Source organism: Vombatus ursinus, unplaced genomic scaffold, assembly GCF_900497805.2.
Source record: "Vombatus ursinus unplaced genomic scaffold, bare-nosed wombat genome assembly UNPS02009835.1, whole genome shotgun sequence".
Taxonomy (NCBI): domain Eukaryota; kingdom Metazoa; phylum Chordata; class Mammalia; order Diprotodontia; family Vombatidae; genus Vombatus; species Vombatus ursinus.
Genome location: NW_020949613.1, coordinates 6,197,954 through 6,216,830, shown reverse-complemented (window position 1 = coordinate 6,216,830; position 18,877 = coordinate 6,197,954). Strand labels below are relative to the sequence as shown.

Here is an 18,877-nt window from a genome sequence, read left to right as displayed (position 1 = left end):
AAGACATTTTCTAAAGTAAAAAGTATAACCACAGGTCACATTCTCTTATAACAATAAATCCATAATAAAAAGACTATTAAGTCATATCTAATAGTCTAGTATCAAACAAAACCCAATAGCACAAAATCTCACTCATACAATGAAAGCACATGGACATTCCTTGAAATGCCTTATAATAGAATTTGATCTCTGTTAACTCAATCTAAGTTGCCATTTTTGCTTTATCAAGGAATCACTTCCATTAATAATAGACTGACAGTGTATTACTTGCAAGTTGATGATTACATGAGCTGGAATGTCAATGAACAAAGCTGGTCAAATTCATGATGTTCTCCCATCATAACTTGATCTTCATTAAGATGATTTATCCATTCTGAATATGTTCATTTTTTTCATTAAAACCTCCCCATAAGAAAGAGGAAACTTCATTTTGAAGTTAACCAAGCTAAGTGAACATGGAATAATTCAGAAGATTTTTCCAAGGTATCTTATTACTGCCATTACACATGGACACACTAAAATTCTTGATGTTCCACTGCTGTTTCACTGTCCATTTGCTTTTGTTTTTGGTGATCTCTACATCTGAGATAGAAATGGTCCATAACAGAAGTCAAGGTCTGGAGGAAAAATCATGGTTGGTGATAGAAAACAAATAGACTGAGGCATCTCTGTAGAATTTAGTGAGATCTGATCTAGTAAAAAATATCTTTTTTTAATAGTTTGACTAATAAAGGCTTCCTGAACAGAAAACTAAAGTCAACTCCTGATTTCAGATCCAATGTATAATCCTCTCCATGAGTGGAGGCTGAAACTACCCTTGGGTAAATCATAGTTGTCATAGTGACAGTAAGATTCTCAACGACATCACAACAGCCTCATTATCATGTGGGCATTGACTTTGCTTGGGAAAAGAAGCCAGCATTAGTTAGTTAGGAAATGTAGGAAGAAAGGACAGCTCAAAAACTCTTCCTCCCAAATAAAATTTCTTTTGTGACTATGGCAAAGGCCTACTTAAAATCTAGTTTTGGAATAGCATCTACCTAAAAACTGATGCAAAGAGTATAGCAACACCCCTTTTCTAATTTAAGGAAATGAAGATATTTTACTAGATTTATACTGCACTCTTTTAATTATACACTAAAGTTAAATTCCAGTAACTTCTCTCCCTGATTTTTCACTGAAAAAACCAGGGTTTGCATTAGACTAAGGTGATAACCAAATAAAATAGGAATAGGAAAAATAGAAATGAGAAATTTTAGTATGAGATTTAATTAACCACAGATACGTTTCCTAGCCTTTAAGTTGGGCTCAAATTTGTTACAGTGTTTCTCCTACAATCTTTGTTCATAGCATCTTCTTAATGATGGAGCTGCTTCTAAAAGAGAAGTTTATGAAGCTTCTAGAATTCTTTGTCCTTTGGTGTGAAAAGACAACATCCAAAGTATTTAATGCTATGTAGATTCCAATGTACTCCTCCATCCAGTTTAATCTGCCACTAGTCACTGGAAGTATCCCTTTAATTTCTTTTTCTGCAATGACAAATCTCATGAATTTCTAACCTTAACTCTTCATACAAATAAAATCCAAGGCCAATTCACCTTTATTTTCTTTCTCTTTCTATAAACATAAAAATGCTCAAATATTCATGAGCTAATAACCTCGAAGTAAAAGGCTAATGAAAAACATAATTAATTATCCTGTTGTGCTTGAATTCAGTTAGGTTTTTTTCTGTCCTAAGTTGCTCCCTTATGACAATATAAAATTCTAAAAGATTCTAGATTTTAGTTAAATAACATATGAAATAATCACATTACCTGGAATGCTTTATTCTTCTCTTCTTTCTGCTGTTTGTCTACCTCCACATGGCGAGCTAGACGAGCTAGAGTTAAAGCAACTCTGTCCTTTTCCTGGTCAACATAGTCTTTACTTTTCACTTTTTCCTGTAATTTAAAGGGCAATGATTCATTTAGACTTTTTTTAAAGTGCAGCTATAGTTAAAGAATTTAATTTACTTTTATCAGTAGCAATAACAAATTTTTCAGTGCCTACTACTACGTGTGTGGCACTATATTAAATTCTATGATAATTTTAGAGAACAATCATTAATAGTAAGTTAAAAGTTATCCACTTGTATCATCTTCAGTTCTCTGAAGGAGAATATTAACATGTTAGCAAGTAAAAAGTTATATTTAGCTACTTCAAGGTAATACAGATATGGAAAAGTTTTAGGCTGCTTTTGCCACAGGTTGACCTGGCAATGTCATCAAACAGAATTCCATAGAAGAATCTTCTTGTATAAAGGTCCCCTCGCCTCTAGTTTCTCAACTGCTGCCAGGAAGTTAGATAATGAAGTTAGGTATAGAACATAATCTCAGAAAATCCTTTATAAAAAGCCTTTTTCAAATGAACAAAGTTCACTCAGATAGTCAGTTCTGAATGACAATAGTTATTTAACTTGCAGTCCTTCAAGCGACAAATTGCACCCTTCCAATACTAAAGATCAAAGATCAAATTGTATAGTAAGGAAAGGAAGGGGTATAATCTGTATAAAAGCTAAGCATTACTATGCTTTCCCATGGTCTTTAGTGTAAGTTCTTAAAATAATTTTATTTAAAAGGATTCTCATACAAAAAAAGACTGGACACGAAAGTCTGGTTCTCGTTAATGTACTTGCCAAACAAATAAAACTGTCCAGGTCAGAAATTCTTGTAGTCATCTACAGTCAGAAATTGGAAAGGTATTGTTATATGAAGGTTACAGGTAACTCTTATCGGGGTTTTAATTTGAAAACAAAACAAGTAGGAGAATGCTTGTAACTTCATCATCTATGAGGCTAAATGAAAGCCTAGAGCTGCTATTAAGGATTTTTACAAGATCAAAAATTAAGGTCAGATTCAAAAAAACATAAGTAGCATAATATTGATCAGTTAACCTCTTATCATTTGCCAGACTTTCTGTTCTCAAAATCTTTCAGATAGCAAGTTTTCATTTGAGTCTCAGGGATAAAAGATGAGACCTAGCTTAGCTATATACCCTTTACTTGTAACTTCTACCAACAAGATCTAAAACTCCGAGCTGTGAGCTCTTCTACCCAGCGTGCACTTGCCTCCCCCCTGCCTCCAGGTGTGGCACCACCTTCTCTCTATCTTAAGGGTTTAAACTTGCTACTTCAAAGTTCACCACGAATGATGATATTGCTGCTCTCATTGTTGACAATGGCTCTGGAATGTGCAAAGCTGGCTTTGCAGGATACAATGCCCCTTGGGCTGTCTTCCCTTCCATTGTTGGGTACCCCAGACATTAGGGTGGGTATGGGCCAGAAAGACAACTACATGCCGGATGTCATGCCCAAAGCAAGGGATGTATTCTGACCCTGAAGTACTCCATTGAACATGGTATTGTCACCAACTGGGGTGACATGGAGAAGATCTGGCATCTTACTTTCTACAATGAGCCCTGTGTGGCTCCTGAAGAGCACCCTGTGCTGCTTACAGAAGAACCCCTGAACCCCAAAGCCAACAGAGAGATGACACAGACTATATCTGAGACCTTCAACACCCCAGCCCTGTACATTGCCATCCAGGCTGTGCTGTCTGTGCATGCCTCTGGTCATACCACTGGTATTGTAATGGACTCCGGCGATGGTGTGACCCACATTGTGCCCACCTATGAAGGTTATGCCCTTCCCCATGCCATCCTCCATCTGGATCTGGCTGGCCATGATCTAATGGACTACCTCATGAAGATCCTGAGAGAGGGTACAGTTTCACTACCACAGCTGAGAGGGAAATCATGCGTTACATCAAAGAGAAGATGCATTATGTCACCCTAGACTTTGGGCAGGAAATGGCTACTGCTGCATCTGGCTCCTCTCTGGAAAAGAGCTATGAGCTAGCTTCCTGATGGTTAGGTTATCACCACTGGCAATGACAGGTTCCAATGCCCAGAAACTCTCTTCCAACCATCTTTCTTAGGTATGGAATCCATGAAACTACCTTCAACTCGATCGTAAAGTGTGATGTTGACATCCACAAGGATTTGTATGCCAATACCGTATTGTCTGGTGATACCACCATGTACCCAGGCATTGCTGACAGGAAACAGAAGGAAATTACAGTCCTAGGTCCCAGCACAATAAAAATCAAGATCACTGCCCCACCTGAGCGCAAATACTCTGTTTGGATTGGTAGCTCCATCCTGGTGTCTCTTTCCACCTTCCTGCAGATGTGGATCAGCAAGCAGGAGTATGACGAATCTGGGCCCTCCACTGTCCACCGAAAATGCTTCTAAATGGACTGTTTGAGTTTTTGGGGTTTTTTTTTGCTTTTGCTTTTTGTTTGTTTGTTTTTTTTGTCAAAGGGTGTGACATGATAATCCCCCCCCCCCCACAAAAAAAAGAGAGATGAGACTGGCATGGCTTTGTCTTTTTTTGTTTTGGGGCTCTTGACTCAGGATTTAAAAACTGGAATGGTGAAGGTAATGAGCAGCCTAAGTATGTTGGAAGCAAACATCCCCAAAGTTCTATAACATGTCTTCAGGACTCTGATTGTACACTTGTTTTGTTTTTTAAATAACCATTCCAAATATTGTGTAATACATTGTTACAGAGTTACAAGCCTTTATGAAGGCTCTCCTCTGCTAGAGCAAAGGAGCTACGTAACAAAATTCCAGATGGGGAAGGGAGGAGGGGGGAAGGTACTAGTATTGCTTTACATGTAAATTATGTAATCCTTAAAAAAAAGACTCTTTGTATCTTCCGCCTTAATACTCGTTTCTTTTTTTTTTTAATTGTAAGCCATAATGAATGGCCCCTTAAATTCCCTTCCTGCCCCCAACATAGGTGTGAATGAAGACTTCACAGTCTCCCTGCAAGTTTTATGAGATTGGTGCCAGTACTTGGGGGAGGAGAGAAGCTTTACCTGTACACTGACTTAAGACCAGCTCAAATAAAAGTGCATACGTTAAAGAAAAAAAATAAAAGATCTAGAGCTCTGAAGTGCCACAATCCTTCAATTCCTTTCTGCTAAATCCTTCTTCTGTCTTCCTATGATTTTTAATCTCTTCACCCTTCCTACTTTTCACAATCCATAGTCAGCTCGGTCCCAGCAGTAGCATCCAGCCAACCCTCAACTTCAGATTATACCCACCATCCTAATTCATCCTACATTTCTATTCATGTGCAGGTCATAGCTGGAGATGGTTTGGGGTTCTACTACTTTACATAATCTAATGTTAATTGGGCCCTTTCAGCTATAAGACCATCCTTTCACACTTATCACACTTCAATCTTCTACATCTCCTTCCCCAGCCCAGATGACAGATGAGCTACCTAGCCTTCTACTTGCCTAAAAAAAAAAGTGGCCATTCATAAGGAGTTTCTCCTTCGCCTTCACTCCAAATTTGTTACCTTCTTTAAAAAGAAATTTAATAATGCCTTATCAATTTTATTTTCAAAAGCCAGCCTGGAATTTTGGCTATTCTTTCCATTTTTTTTCTATTTTATATTGCAATAATTTCTTACATTTTATGTGTAATGTACCTTATTTAAAATATTTTGTTGTTAATGATTTCTTAAGAGGCAGATATATGGCTTAAGTGGAGCAAATTTTGGCCTGGAGTCAGGAAGAATTGAGTTAAAATCTTGCCACAGACACTTCCTAGCTGTGTAACCCTGAAAAGTCATTTAATCTATCTACCTCAGTAGCTTCAATTGTAAATTGGTATAACAGAACCTGACTTTCAGAGAGGTTGTGAGGAGTAAACAAAATAATATTTGTAAAGTATTTAGCATACAGTAGGTAATAAAAATAAAGGAAAATCATTCAAAATTTTAAAAACTAAGAAAATAAGGATTACTAACAGCAATAGCTAATAAATTTGGAAACTTGACATTATATGTATAAAAAGCCAAAATTAAACAACAGGAATAAACGAACTTTGCGGGAGGGCAAAATCAGGCAGACCATTAGGAATCTGTCCTATTCAAAAAAAAAAATTAAGCCAGACAAATTATTGAATTAGTTTTTTCAAATCTTTTAAGAATAAATAATCCCTATGCCACATGGATGGAAGCAGCAGAAGTCAGACAAGGAAGAGGATTCACATCATCATATAGATGTCTGAACTAAATTGGAGAGATATTAAGTCTCAAGGCACTAAAGATACTAGAGGGCCTATGGTTCCCAAGACTCAACAGAACAGAAACGGAGTGCTTATTCCATATGTGGAATGAATTAGGAGTATGCCTCATCCCCTTGTCACTTTGGAATTTGGCAAATAACTGGGAGTGTGGGGTGAGAGTGAAGAATCAATGATGACACTGAAATTGCACAACTGAGTGACTAGAATGATAGAGCTGTCTTCAACAGTAATGGGGGAGTCTGGATGAGAGAAGGGAGTTCTGCTTTAGACCTCAAGACATCTCTAACATTGTCCCCATTTTCTCTTTTCTTAGTCTATGGGGAAAAGGTGGCGCTTCTTACTTGTGTTCTTGACCCATCCCTTCTGGTCCAGGAAATCACACTGAATCACCAAATTTCAGAATTTGAAGGGACTTCATTAATCATTAGTCCAATCACACCTGAAAAAGAATGCCCACTACAACATACCCAAAAAGTGGTCATTCAGCATTTGCTTGAAAACCTGCAATAAGCGGCAAATCATCATTTCCTGAGGCAGTATGTTCCACTTTTAGATAGCTGAAATTATAAGAAAGTTTCCCTTACATTAAACCTAACACTTTCTTACTTTCAATTTTCATGCACTGCTATTCTCTTGGCCCTCTGGAGCTAAGAACAGGTTAAATCCTTCTTTTCATATAATAGCCTTTGAAATAGTGGAAGACAACTACTACAGTTCCCTCTCTCCCTCCTTCTACCACCAAATCTTCTCTACAAGCTATATATCCCTAGCTTTTTCATCAAGCTTCATAAGGCAATGGAGATATTTTAGAATCTTCCTGATTACCCTTCCTCTTGACAGTCCTCCTACTGGCCATATTTACTTTAACTTTCCAGTACAAAGTTAATCCTACTTGAAAAAGAAAATTAAAGCAAAATAAGAACTAGAGAATTCTACCTTCCCTCTGTCATCTGTTGTCACTATACCATCCACCCAAAGACGCAGTCCTATCCCCTCTTTGATTCTCCATGTTCACCTAACAGCTAAAAAAAATAAACTATCTCCTTTTTATGTTTGGCTTTAATAGCCTTAGCTCATTCTGAGTTTTAACACTGTTGAAACAATTCTTACAAAAGGTTATTTGTCCTTGCTTCCATTTTTTAAATGTCTTTTAGAAAACAAAGTTAGCTGGTGAGTTCCCATTCATTCAAATGGGTCCCTTTAGAAAATCCATTAATTCCTACTCATGAAAATTGTCTGTCTTTGTCTTCAAAATTTCAATTTTCAGAATTTCTCATCCACCCTGAATTGATTTCCCCTATAAAATTTTAGGCCATTGGATCCTAACTATTATTCCTTCTGAGCCCTGTGAAGTCTGTTCTCAATATTTTGGACTCATGTCACAACATGAAATGCTGTTCCCTCTCTGAGGGATTTATCACTTCTAGTACCATAAAAACTTCTCTTTTGGTGAAAATAAAATCATTTTCCCTGCTCCATCTGTGACCCTCAATTTCTCTTTTGTTTCTTCCTAGTCACCTACAAATATGCCCAAGTTTCTCCCCATACTGGAAAAAAACTTCAATTGGCTCTGTCAAGTCACTGTCCTGTATTTTCTTTTTTATGGCCAAATTCCTAGAAATAGTACTTTGTACTGATGACCTTATTTCTTCAACCCTCTCTCACTTCTCAACTCCTTGTAAACTAGTTTCTGACCCCACTACTGAACTGAAAATCCTCTCCCCAGTTATCAATCATTTCAACTGTTAAATATGATTACTTTTTCTTTAATCCTCATTCTAAATGACCCCTCTGAAGCTCGATATTGCAGATTTTTTCCTCACTTGGATTCCCTGACAGTATTTCCCATCTCCATCTCAGGCCTACCCACTAAGGATCAGTGTCCCCTAAAGCTCTGTCTTGGGTTCTCTTCTATCTTTTGGTGTCTCAGTAAATGACATAAAATTCTATATACATATTGTGAAATTTTACTGATTCTACCTCTATAACCTCTCAAGTCTTTCCTCACCTCTCTATTCACAAAGGCATTACCATCATTCAGCTGCTTATCATATCTTGCCTTAACTGTTTCAACAAATGGTCCTTCTGCTTAGAATCTTCCTCCTCTCCAATCCACCTTTCACAAAGCTGACAGGTGTTCTAAGATACTCTGATTACATCATTCTCCTGCTCAAAAACCTTGAAAATAAAATATAAACTGTTCAGCCAGACACTTAAAGCCATGCATAACATGGCTCCCACCTACCTTTCAAGACATTTCATGTTATTCAACTCATACATTTTATGAGCAAGGCAAACTAACCTACTAGCTATTCTTTGGACTTGACATTCTAATTCCTGTCTCCATGGCTCTGAGCAGGTCCCCATGATGAAAAAGCCTTCACTTCTGCCTCATTAGATGTGGAGTTTTCTTTAATGCTCAATTCAAGTACTATACATGTCCTTCATAAAGCCTTCCCTGATCCCTCCCCTCACCCAGTTATTATAATGCATTCCATTCTCAAATTATTCTTTACTTATTTGTATATGTTGGATTCTTCCAATAAAATCAAAGGTGCTCTGAATTACTAGCAACAAGAACAGTACCTTGCATATAGTCATAGCTTCTTAATAAAATTCTGTTGAATTTTAACACATGTAGAAAGAAAATAGGCTACTCAGTTCTTTTTAGGAAACAAATAGGCTTTTTGTTCTAAAATACGATAATAAAAATTCAAATTATAGGCCTGCCTCACTTATCAACAGGAACACAAAAATATTAAACAAGAAACTAAATAAATGAATAGAATAGGAAAAATTTATCCTAACTCAGCAGGATATGAGGAATGCAGAGATATCTAAAAATAAGGAAAGCAATTTAAAAATTACAAAAGTAGTATGATCATATTGGTAATTCGGACAAGAGCTTTGCTGAAATACAAGATCCATTCATGATACTACTGAAAAGTCAGTCAGTTAAACAAGCATTTTTAAGCATTTACTATATGTAAATGTGCTAAGCACCAAAAATAAAAATATAAGCAGAAAGAAAGTCCCCGTGTCTCCAAGAAACTTTACATTCCAATGAAGGAAGACAACATATAATAGGAAGCTGAAGTAGAACTGTCATTTTTATTATATTAGCTTGGCCTACCCATGAGCAACTGATGTTTTTCCAATTATTTAGATCTGACTTTATTTGTGTGAAAATGTTTTGCAATTGTGGTCATATAGTCTGTTTCAGTAGGTAGACTCCTAAATATTTTATAATATCTACAGTAACTTTAAATGGAATTTCTCTTTCTATCTCTTGCAGTTGGGCATTGTTAGTAATATATAGAAAAGCTAGGAAAACGAGCAAACAAAAAGAATCCCACCCTAAAAATTTATTGTGATGATACAGACATTCAGGACACAAACCTGAAAAGAATAATTCTAAAACATCAAAAGCAAGCTTCAAAGAAAAACACAGTTTAGGCACAAACTCAACTAGAATCCCTGGTAGAATCCTTGGTAATGAAGCTAAGAATTTAAAAAAGAGCTTAAAATAAAAAATTAATTAATTAATCAAATGAGAGCTAGGGAGCAAAATGGGGGGAAAAAAATCTATGAAAGAAAAAACTGATCAAGAAATCAATGCCTTGGCACAAGAGGTACAAAACTTTGCCCAAGCAATAAATTCAATGAAATTTAGAATGGATCAATTAGAAGCCAATGTGTGTCAAAAGACAACAAGAAATATCAAAAACAAGTCAAAAGACTGGGAAAACAAAAGTGGAAAAAGATGTGAGGTATCCAGTAAAAACTACTGACCTGGAAAAAAGATCAACAAGAGATTAAGAACCACTGGACTACCTGAAAGCCATGACCAATAAAAGAACCTAGAAATCCTATCTCAAGAACTCTTAAAAGAAAACTGTCCACATCTCTTAGAACTAGAAGGCAAAGTAGAAAATAAAAGAATCCACCACTAACCTCTTCAAAGAAACCCCAAAATGAAAATTCCCAGGAATATCATAGCCAAAATTGCATAGTTTCTAGGTCAATGAAAAAGTACAAGTACAAAAATTACAAGTAGCCAGAAAGAATTCAAGTATCAAGAAGCCATGATCACATGAGATATGTGATTTAGCAGCCAATTCTTAAAAAGGAATTTATAGAACTTTTTGTTGTTGTTCAGTCTTTCACTTGTGTCCAACTCTGTGTGACCCCATCTGGAGGTTTTCTTGGCAAAGATACTGTAGTAGTTTACTATTTCCCTCTCCAATACAGAACTTAGAATATTGTCAAGAAGGGAGCAGCTAGGTGGTGCAATGGATAGAGCACTGACCCAGAAGTCAGGAAGACCTGAGTTCAAATTTGGCCTCAGACCAAACACTTGACACTTACTAGCTGTGTGACCCTGGGCAAATCAATTAATCCCAATTGCCTAAAAACAAACAAAAAAAGAATATCGTCAAGAAGCCAAAGGATATAGACTTACATATAACCAAGAACAACTTAGCCAGTGTAATTGAATATGATCCTACAGGGCCAAAAAAATAAACCTTCAATGAAAAGCATTTCTGATGAAAAGACCATAGTTACATAGAAACTTTGAAGTTCAAATACAGGAGCTAAGTAAAACACAAAAAAGGTAAATATGAACAATCATAAAGGACTAAGCAAGGATAAACTGCTTACATTGTAATATGGAAAGATGTTACACGTGTTCCCTTAGAACTTTATGATCATCAGGTATCAAAGAGGGAATCTAATTAGAAGGAAAGTCTATGAGTGGGTTCAGTTATGATGTCTTGATGATCTTCAAAGAAGAATGGAAAGGGAAGAGAAGAGGAAAACACTGTGGGGGGTGGAGGGGAGGGGAAATAATCTCATATATTTGGAGTGTTCAAGAAGAAATCTATACAAACAAGGAGGAAGAGGAGGGAGGAGTAGCCAACATTTAAACTTCACTGTCATCTGAATTAGTTAAAGAAGGGAAGAATACATACATTTTGGTTCAAAAATACATTTCACTCAACAAGGAAATAGGAGATCATGGAGATAACAGAAAAGGGAAAACAAGAAGGATTAAATTAAAAGAGGAATTAGTCCTAAGCACAATAAACTCTAAGGATGTACAAAGATATTTATAGCTCTTTCTGTGACAGCAGAGAATTAGAAACTGAGCAATAAGGAAATAGCTAAATTACTTACGGTACATAAACGTGACAGAATACTATTGTGCTGAAAGAAATGATAAAAGGGATGGTTTTAGAGAAACTTGGGAGAATTTCTATGAACTAATGCAGAGTGAAATCAACCAAACCTGGAGAACAATTTATACAATGACAATAACATAAAAACAAACAACTCGGAAGACTTAGGAACCCTGATGATTGTAACGATAAACCATGATTCTAATGAGGTCTAATGAAACATGCTACCTACCATTTGATACAGAGGTGAGGGACTCAGTTAAGAATGTAACTTTTTTTTTTTAGATATGACTAATATAAATATTTGTTTTACTGGACTATACGTGTTTGTAACAGGGTTTTTGTTTTGTTTTGTTTTGTTTTTCACTTCCTCAATTGAAGGTCTGGGTGGGAGGATGAGAAGGTGAATTTTTGTTGATTGAAAAAAATATAATTTTTTTTTAAAAGAGGAAGGAAAGATATTCTATGTTTTAATGGATAGAGGGCCCATCTCTGAATAGAACATAAATTCAAGTCTATACTCTCACATATAAAGGCTGCGTGCCCCTGGGCAAGTCAACTAATCCCTACACAATTCTCTTCACTTTCTATAAAAGACATCAATCTTTATTCATAGATCCTCCTATATCTATGAAATCACTGCAAAAGAATAGAAGGACAAAGAAAGGGAAGAAGTGAAGGAGGGAGTTAAGTAGAACATCTCCTTGTAACAATGGGCCACATTATATGCAATGAGGAAACATTAGAAACCCTCCCCAAAAATAAGTATACTACTCCTACTACTATTTAATATAGTTTTAGAAATGCTATCTAAATAAGGCATTTAAAAATTAGAGAAACAATAAAAAGGCCAAACTCTTTCAAAATTTGTAAACGGCAAGATTATATAACTAGAAAATTCAAAGGACACAACTAAAACTTGAAACAAATTACTTATAATGGTGGCAGCAATATAAAATAAACTTTAAAAAGTTTACATCCACATACTAGCATACTTCCAATACATTCCAAAAAGAACTGATTTAAAAGAAATCTTACAGCAACAACAACAAAAAAAACCATTATTAATTTGAAAAAAAAATTAATTTACCAAGACACACAATTGCTCAAAAAAAAAAAAATACAAAACCACTTTGACAGATTAAAGAACTTGAAGTGTATTCCTTGCACATGGGTAAAGCAATCTCGTGTTATTGCTGAAAATATTAATACTTAAAAAAATTAACTTTTGAGTTTAATACAATGCCAAACAGAATCTGAATTACTTTGTAAAACTGAATAAAAATGTTTTTAAACGGGCAAAGAGGAAGAAAACACCAAAGTGAGGGAGAGCTGCACAAATTCAGCCTTGCTTTCTCTTCCAGAGTTGTCAAAGTTCAAGTCTAAATCCAAAGTCCAAGACAAAAATCAAGACAACTGAGGATGGCTCAGGATGCACTGGATGACCATGGTGTCTTAGATGTCTGACCAAACTCTAAGGGATCCAAAGACCTGTTACAGCCACCTTCATGGCCCCTGGAACAATTCTCTCAGGGGAAGTCATCACATGCTTGGGGTAGACACCCCTCTAACTTACCAACATGTCTGAGGCCCATCTGTTACCCTCAACCTGGTTTAGCCCATCTGCCGAGATGACTTCACCAGGGTGTGTGGCTGCTGGCCATGCTTAAAGCTTTTTGGAGCCACAGGTGGAACGATGGGTGACAGGTGGACACCAAAAGTGGATAAGCAGTCCTAAAAAGGGCTCAGCAAGCTCTCACACCAGAGGTGCTAGTCCTCCATTAACACCCCATATACTTGGTTACATCATTGTAAAAGGAGAGATGGAAAATAAGAAAAATGGAGGAAGGGTAGAAAGAAAAAGCTGCATTCAGTAGATAATGGTAATAATCTCTAACGAAATTTTAAAAAAGGTAAACAAGTAAAAGAAAACATAAAGGATTCAAAAAAGTTAAACTGTTTACATTCCTACATGGCAAGATGATACCTGTAACCCTTAACAACTATATCACTATTAGGGCAGTCAGAGGGAATATACATAGACAGAGGGCACTGAAAACCAAATTAAAGATAATCACAGAAGATGACTATAAAATGGAACAAATAAAAAAAATTTATTCAAAATAAATTTGAAAAAAATCTATACTTTTAACAATTTTAAGAAAATAAAAAGTGAAATGATCAGAAAAGGCTATGAAACACAAAAGAACAAAAATGTTTTTGAGTAAATTAAACCTATGTTTCTCCCCTAATCAGTGTCCAATTGGACCTGGAAATTCTCCTGAAAAAGGTAGTGGGCAAGGTAAATAAGTAAAGGTTATGAAATAGAACAGTAAGCCACTGAGCCATGGAATTAACATGGATACATTGCCAGGCCTCTAGAGGAAGGGAAGAAGAATGAGGATATGACATTCTGAGAAGATCAGAACAGGAGTGTCAACTGATTTGCCAGACAGAGCAGAGGTTCTTCATCACTGTGCTTGGCACATAGTAAGAGCTTAATAAATGTTGGTTGAATTGAATTTTGTCACTGACAAAGACAGTCTGGTGAAACCGAGAGACTCCTTGGAATAATGTTTTTAAATACATAAAAAACATGTAATTAGAAAGGAAATCAGGAGCCAAGATGGCAGAGGGAAAGCAGTGACTGTCTTGAGCTCTCTCCCAAAGCCCTCCAAATACCTAAAAAAATGGCTCTAAACAAATTCTAAAGCAGCAGAACCCACAAAAAGACAGAGTGAAACAAATTTCCAGCCAAACACAGCCTGGATGGTTGATTGGAAAGGTATATCGTGCCAGGTGGGGAGAGGAGTGCAGTTCAGCGTGGGTGCGCAGGCCATAGCGACCCTGGAGCAGGCCTCAGAGGACTGAATTTAGGGCAGCTGTGGCGGTTTCCAGACTTCTCAACCCCTGAACACCAAAGACAACTTAGAAGGTCAGTAGGAAAAGTCTATGACTACGGTGAGAGAGGAGTTAGGTCTCAGCCGCAAGTCTCAAGCGCGGCCTAGGGCCGCGGCTTTTTCCTGAGCTTCCGGCCCACAGAGTGAGGGGGAATTGAGTGACTGATCAGAGGGGGTTTGCAGGAATCTCTTTGTCAGTGCTGAGGCAGGAATCTCTTGCTTTACCACTGCTTGGATCTGGGTCACAGTTCTGAGGGGCAGTCCTGGGGCGAGGGGGAGTGCTGGCCTGGTGGAGCTTGTTGTGGTGGTGGAGAGGAAACACCTCGCCCTTTATCATACCACCTTGGAAGAACTGAAAATTTACAGGTCCCTAGAAATATCTCTGACAACAAACCCCCGAAGCCTGGGATAGTACACTCTTCACATTGGAAGCAGACTTTTACCTTAACAAAGAGTTTAAAACTCAAGTAAATGGCCAGGATCATGAGTAAGCAGCACAAAAAGAGTCAGACTATATTATCTTACCTTGGTGACAAAGAAGATCAAAACATACAACCAGAAGAAGACAACAAAGCCAAAGCTCCTACATCCAAAGCCTCCAAGAAAAATATGAATCAGTCCCAGGCCTTGGAAGAGCTCAAAAGGGATTTTGAGAAGCAAGTAAGAGAGGCAGAGGAAAAACTAGAGTGATGCAAGAAAATCATGAAAAACAAGTCAACAGCTTGCTAAAGGAGATCCAAAAAAAAACTGAAGAAAATAACACCTTAAAAAATAGCTTAACCCAAATGGCAAAAGAGGTCCAAAAAGTCAATGAGAAGAATGCCCTAAAAAGCAAAATTGGCCAAATGGAAAAGGAAGTCCAAAAGATTACTGAAGAAAATACTTCCTTAAAAATTAGAATAGAGCAATTGGAAGCTAGTGACAATTTGAGAAATCAAGACACTGTAAAACAAATCCAAAAGAATGAAAAATTAGAAAACAATGTGAAATACCTCATTGGAAAAACAACTGACCTGGAAAATAGATCCAGGAGAGAGAATTTCAAAATTATTGGACTATCTGAAAGCCATGATCAAAAAAAGAGCCTAGACATCATCTTTCAAGATATTATCAAGGAAAACTGTCCTGATATTTTAGAATCAGAGGGCAAAATAGAAATTGAAAGAATCCACCGATCTCCTCCTGAAAGAGATCCCCAAAGGAAAACTCCTAGGAATATTGTAGCCAAATTCCAGAGTTCCCAGGTCAAGGAGAAAATATTACAAGCAGCCAGAAAGAAACAATTCAAGTACTGTGGAAACACAATCAGGATAACACAAGATTTAGCTGCTTCTACATTAAGGGACTGGAGGGCATGGAATATAATATTCCGGACAGCAAAGGAGACAGGATTACAACCAAGAATCACCTACCCAGCAAAACTGAGTATAATCCTGCAGGGGAAAAAATGGTCATTCAGTGAAATAGAGGACTTTCAAGCATTCTTGATGAAAAGACCAGAGTTGAATAAAAAATTTGATTTTCAAATACAAGACGTGAGTGGAACATGAAGAGGTAAACAGGAAAGAGAAATCATAAGAGACTTATTAAGGGTGAACTGTTTACATTCCTGCATGGAAAGATGATATTTGTAACTCATGAGACCTTTGTCAGCATTAGGGTAGCTGGAGGGGGAAAATTATATGTACGTATATATAGACATAGATAGATAGATAGAGGGCACAGGGTGAGTTGAAAATGAAGGGGTCATATCTGGAGAATAAAATTAAGGGGTGAGAGAGGAATATACTAGGAGAAGGAGAAAGGGAGAGGTAGAATGGGGTAAATTATCCCACCAAAAAAAAAAACCAAACAGAAAAGAAAAGGTTATTACAGTGGAGGGGAAACAGGGGAAGGTGAGAGGTAATGAGTGAATCTTATTCTCATAGGATTTGACTTAAGGAGGGAATAACATACACACTCAATTGGGTGTGGAAATCTCTTACCCTACAGGAAAATAGGGGGGAAGGGGACAAGAGAGTAGGGGAATGATAGAGAGGAGGGCAGACTGGGAAAGGGAGTAATCAGAAGCAAATACTTCTGAGGAGGGATAGGGTCAAAAGAAAGAACAGAATAAATGGGGGGGGAGGATAGGATTAAGGGAAATAGAGTTAGTTTTTCACAGCATGTCTACTATGGAAGTGTTTTGCATAACTGCACATATATAACCTATATTTAGTTGCTTGCCTTATCAATGAAGGTGGGTGGGGAAGAAGAAGGGAGAAAATTTGGAACCTAGTTTTAAAAACACATGTTTAAAAAAATGTTTTCACATGCAACTGGGAAATAAGAAATACAGGCAATGGGGTACAGAAACCCATCTTGCCCTACAGGAAAATTGAAGGGGAAGGGGATAAGAGAAGGGGGGGAGAGATAGAAGGGAAGGCAGACTAGGGGAAGGGGTATTTAGAATGCATGCCATCTTGGTGAGGGGCAAGATGGGGTGAAAATTTGGAACTCAAAATCTTGTGGAAGTAAATGTTGAAAACAAAATAAATAAATAAATAATTACCATTTAAAAAAAAAGAAAGGAAATCAATTATACTGAAAGTTATCAAAATATGTATTTTTAAAAGATCACCGATCCCAGGTTAAAAACCTCTACAGTAAAAGGTCAGGAAACCCCTAAAGATCCAACAGAGTTCCAGTCTGCACAATGGCAGCAGCAAAGGAAATACTTGTTTATTTAGAATTGCTAGGAACCGTAGTTACCTTTTCAAGTCTTCCACTACCATGCTAAGTTCAGAGGCCTCAGACAGCACTGACAGCATGCCTTCTTCTAGGTAAATTAAGTTTTAAAGTGTCAATGGAAAATACAGAGTAGCTCTGGCACAAGCTCTAAACAGGTTTTACATGCGATATATCTTTTGGTGGCTGGTAGTCTCTTCACAGGTTATCAAGTATTAAAACTACCCAAACATAGGATTTGAGATTCTAGATCTTCTTTTTATCACTGAGATTAGTCAGGGTACAGGCTCAGTGTCTTCACAAATCTTTTCTGAGGCAACAACTGATAGGACAGAAAATATATATACATCAGGAAAAAGAACTTTATTTGGATGGCCATAGAGTTGACATAAGTTTTGGTATACTGTCCCATTATTGTAATTCTCTTTGATGAAGTTATTGTTGCTATGATTTGTTGCTGACCTACTCATTCTTTAGGATTAAAAACCTATGCAACCATGATCAGAAGGGAAGTAGAAAGCTGGGAAACAATTTTTTATAACCAGTGTCTCTGATAAAGGCTTCATATACTGAGTCAAATTTGTAAGAATATAAGTCATTGCCCAATTGATAAATGGCCAAAGGATCAGATGAAGAAATTAAAGCCATCTATAGTCATACGAAAAAAAACGCTCTAAATCACTATTGATTAGAGAAATGCAAATCAAAACATTTCTGAGGCACCACATCACACCTATCAGATTGGCTAACATGACAAAACAGGAAAATCATAAATGTTGGAGAAGATGTGGGATAATTGTAATACTAATGCATTGTTGGTGGAGTTGTGAAATGATCCAACCATTCGGGAGAGCAATTTGGAATTATGCCCAAAGGGCTATAAAACTGTGCAATACACTTTGACCCAGCAATACCACTTCTAGGTCTGTATCCCAAAGAGGTCATAAAAATGGGAAAAGAACTCACATGTACAAAAATATTTATAGCAGCTCTCTTTGTGGTGGCCAAGAATTGGAAATTGAGGAAATGCCCATGAAGTGGGGAATGGCTGAACACATTGTGGTAGATGAATGTAATGGAATACTATTGTTCCATAAGAAATGATGAGCAGGTAGATTTCAGAAAAACCTGGAAAGACTTACATGAACTGATGCTGAGTGAAGTAAGCAAAACCAGAAGATCATTGTACACAGTAACAGCAATATTGTGCAATGACCAACCTTGACAGACTTAGCTCTTCTCAACAATGCAATGATCTAAGACAATTCCAAAAGACTCTGATGGAGAATGCTATCCACATCCAGAGAAAGAACTATAGAGTCTGAATGCGGATTTTTCTTTTTTGCGGTTTTTCCCTTTCGTTCTGATTCTTCTTTCACAACATGACTAATGTGGAAATATGTTTAATATGATTGTACATGTATAGCCTTAATCAGATTGCATGCCATCTGGTGGAGGGGGGGAGAATTTAAAACTCAAAAACCTTATAAAAGTGAATGCTGAAAACTATAAATACAGAAATAATTTTAATTTTAAAAAAGAACATAACTTTCTTGAGGGCAGGAATTGTAGTAGTAGTAGTAGTAGTAGTAGTCGTAGTAGTAGTAGTAGTAGTAGTAGTAGTAATAATAATAACAACAATAAAGTGGCATAACAAGGCTGTTGGCATAGGTAACCTGTAGCATCTGTAGGTCTCTATCTCTTTATTAAAAAAGAAAAGCATGTTTCCATCATTTTCTCAAGTGACAATATTGGTATTCTTTTCATTTACATAATTCATATTCATTTACATTTCATTTACATAATTAGGTTCTGCTTTATTGCTATTCATCAGAGCATACAAATCTTTTCACATTTCTGATTTTCTCATATTTGCAGTTTTTTATGATCTAATACAATTCCATGATATTATATTGCACAATTTGTTCA

The 18,877-nt window shown here is 36.7% G+C and overlaps 1 protein-coding gene across 5 annotated transcripts in view; it reads right to left on the bottom strand.

Moving 5' to 3' along the window:
- The window catches only part of ZNF451 (zinc finger protein 451), a 101,390-nt gene that overhangs the window by 40,517 nt on the left and 41,996 nt on the right, over positions 1-18,877 (bottom strand). For all 5 annotated transcript variants that reach the window (XM_027852954.1, XM_027852953.1, XM_027852952.1 and 2 more), the window contains exon 4: positions 1,815-1,940. In XM_027852954.1, the coding sequence (XP_027708755.1) occupies positions 1,815-1,940 (126 nt within the window). The remainder of the gene's footprint in view (positions 1-1,814; positions 1,941-18,877) is intronic.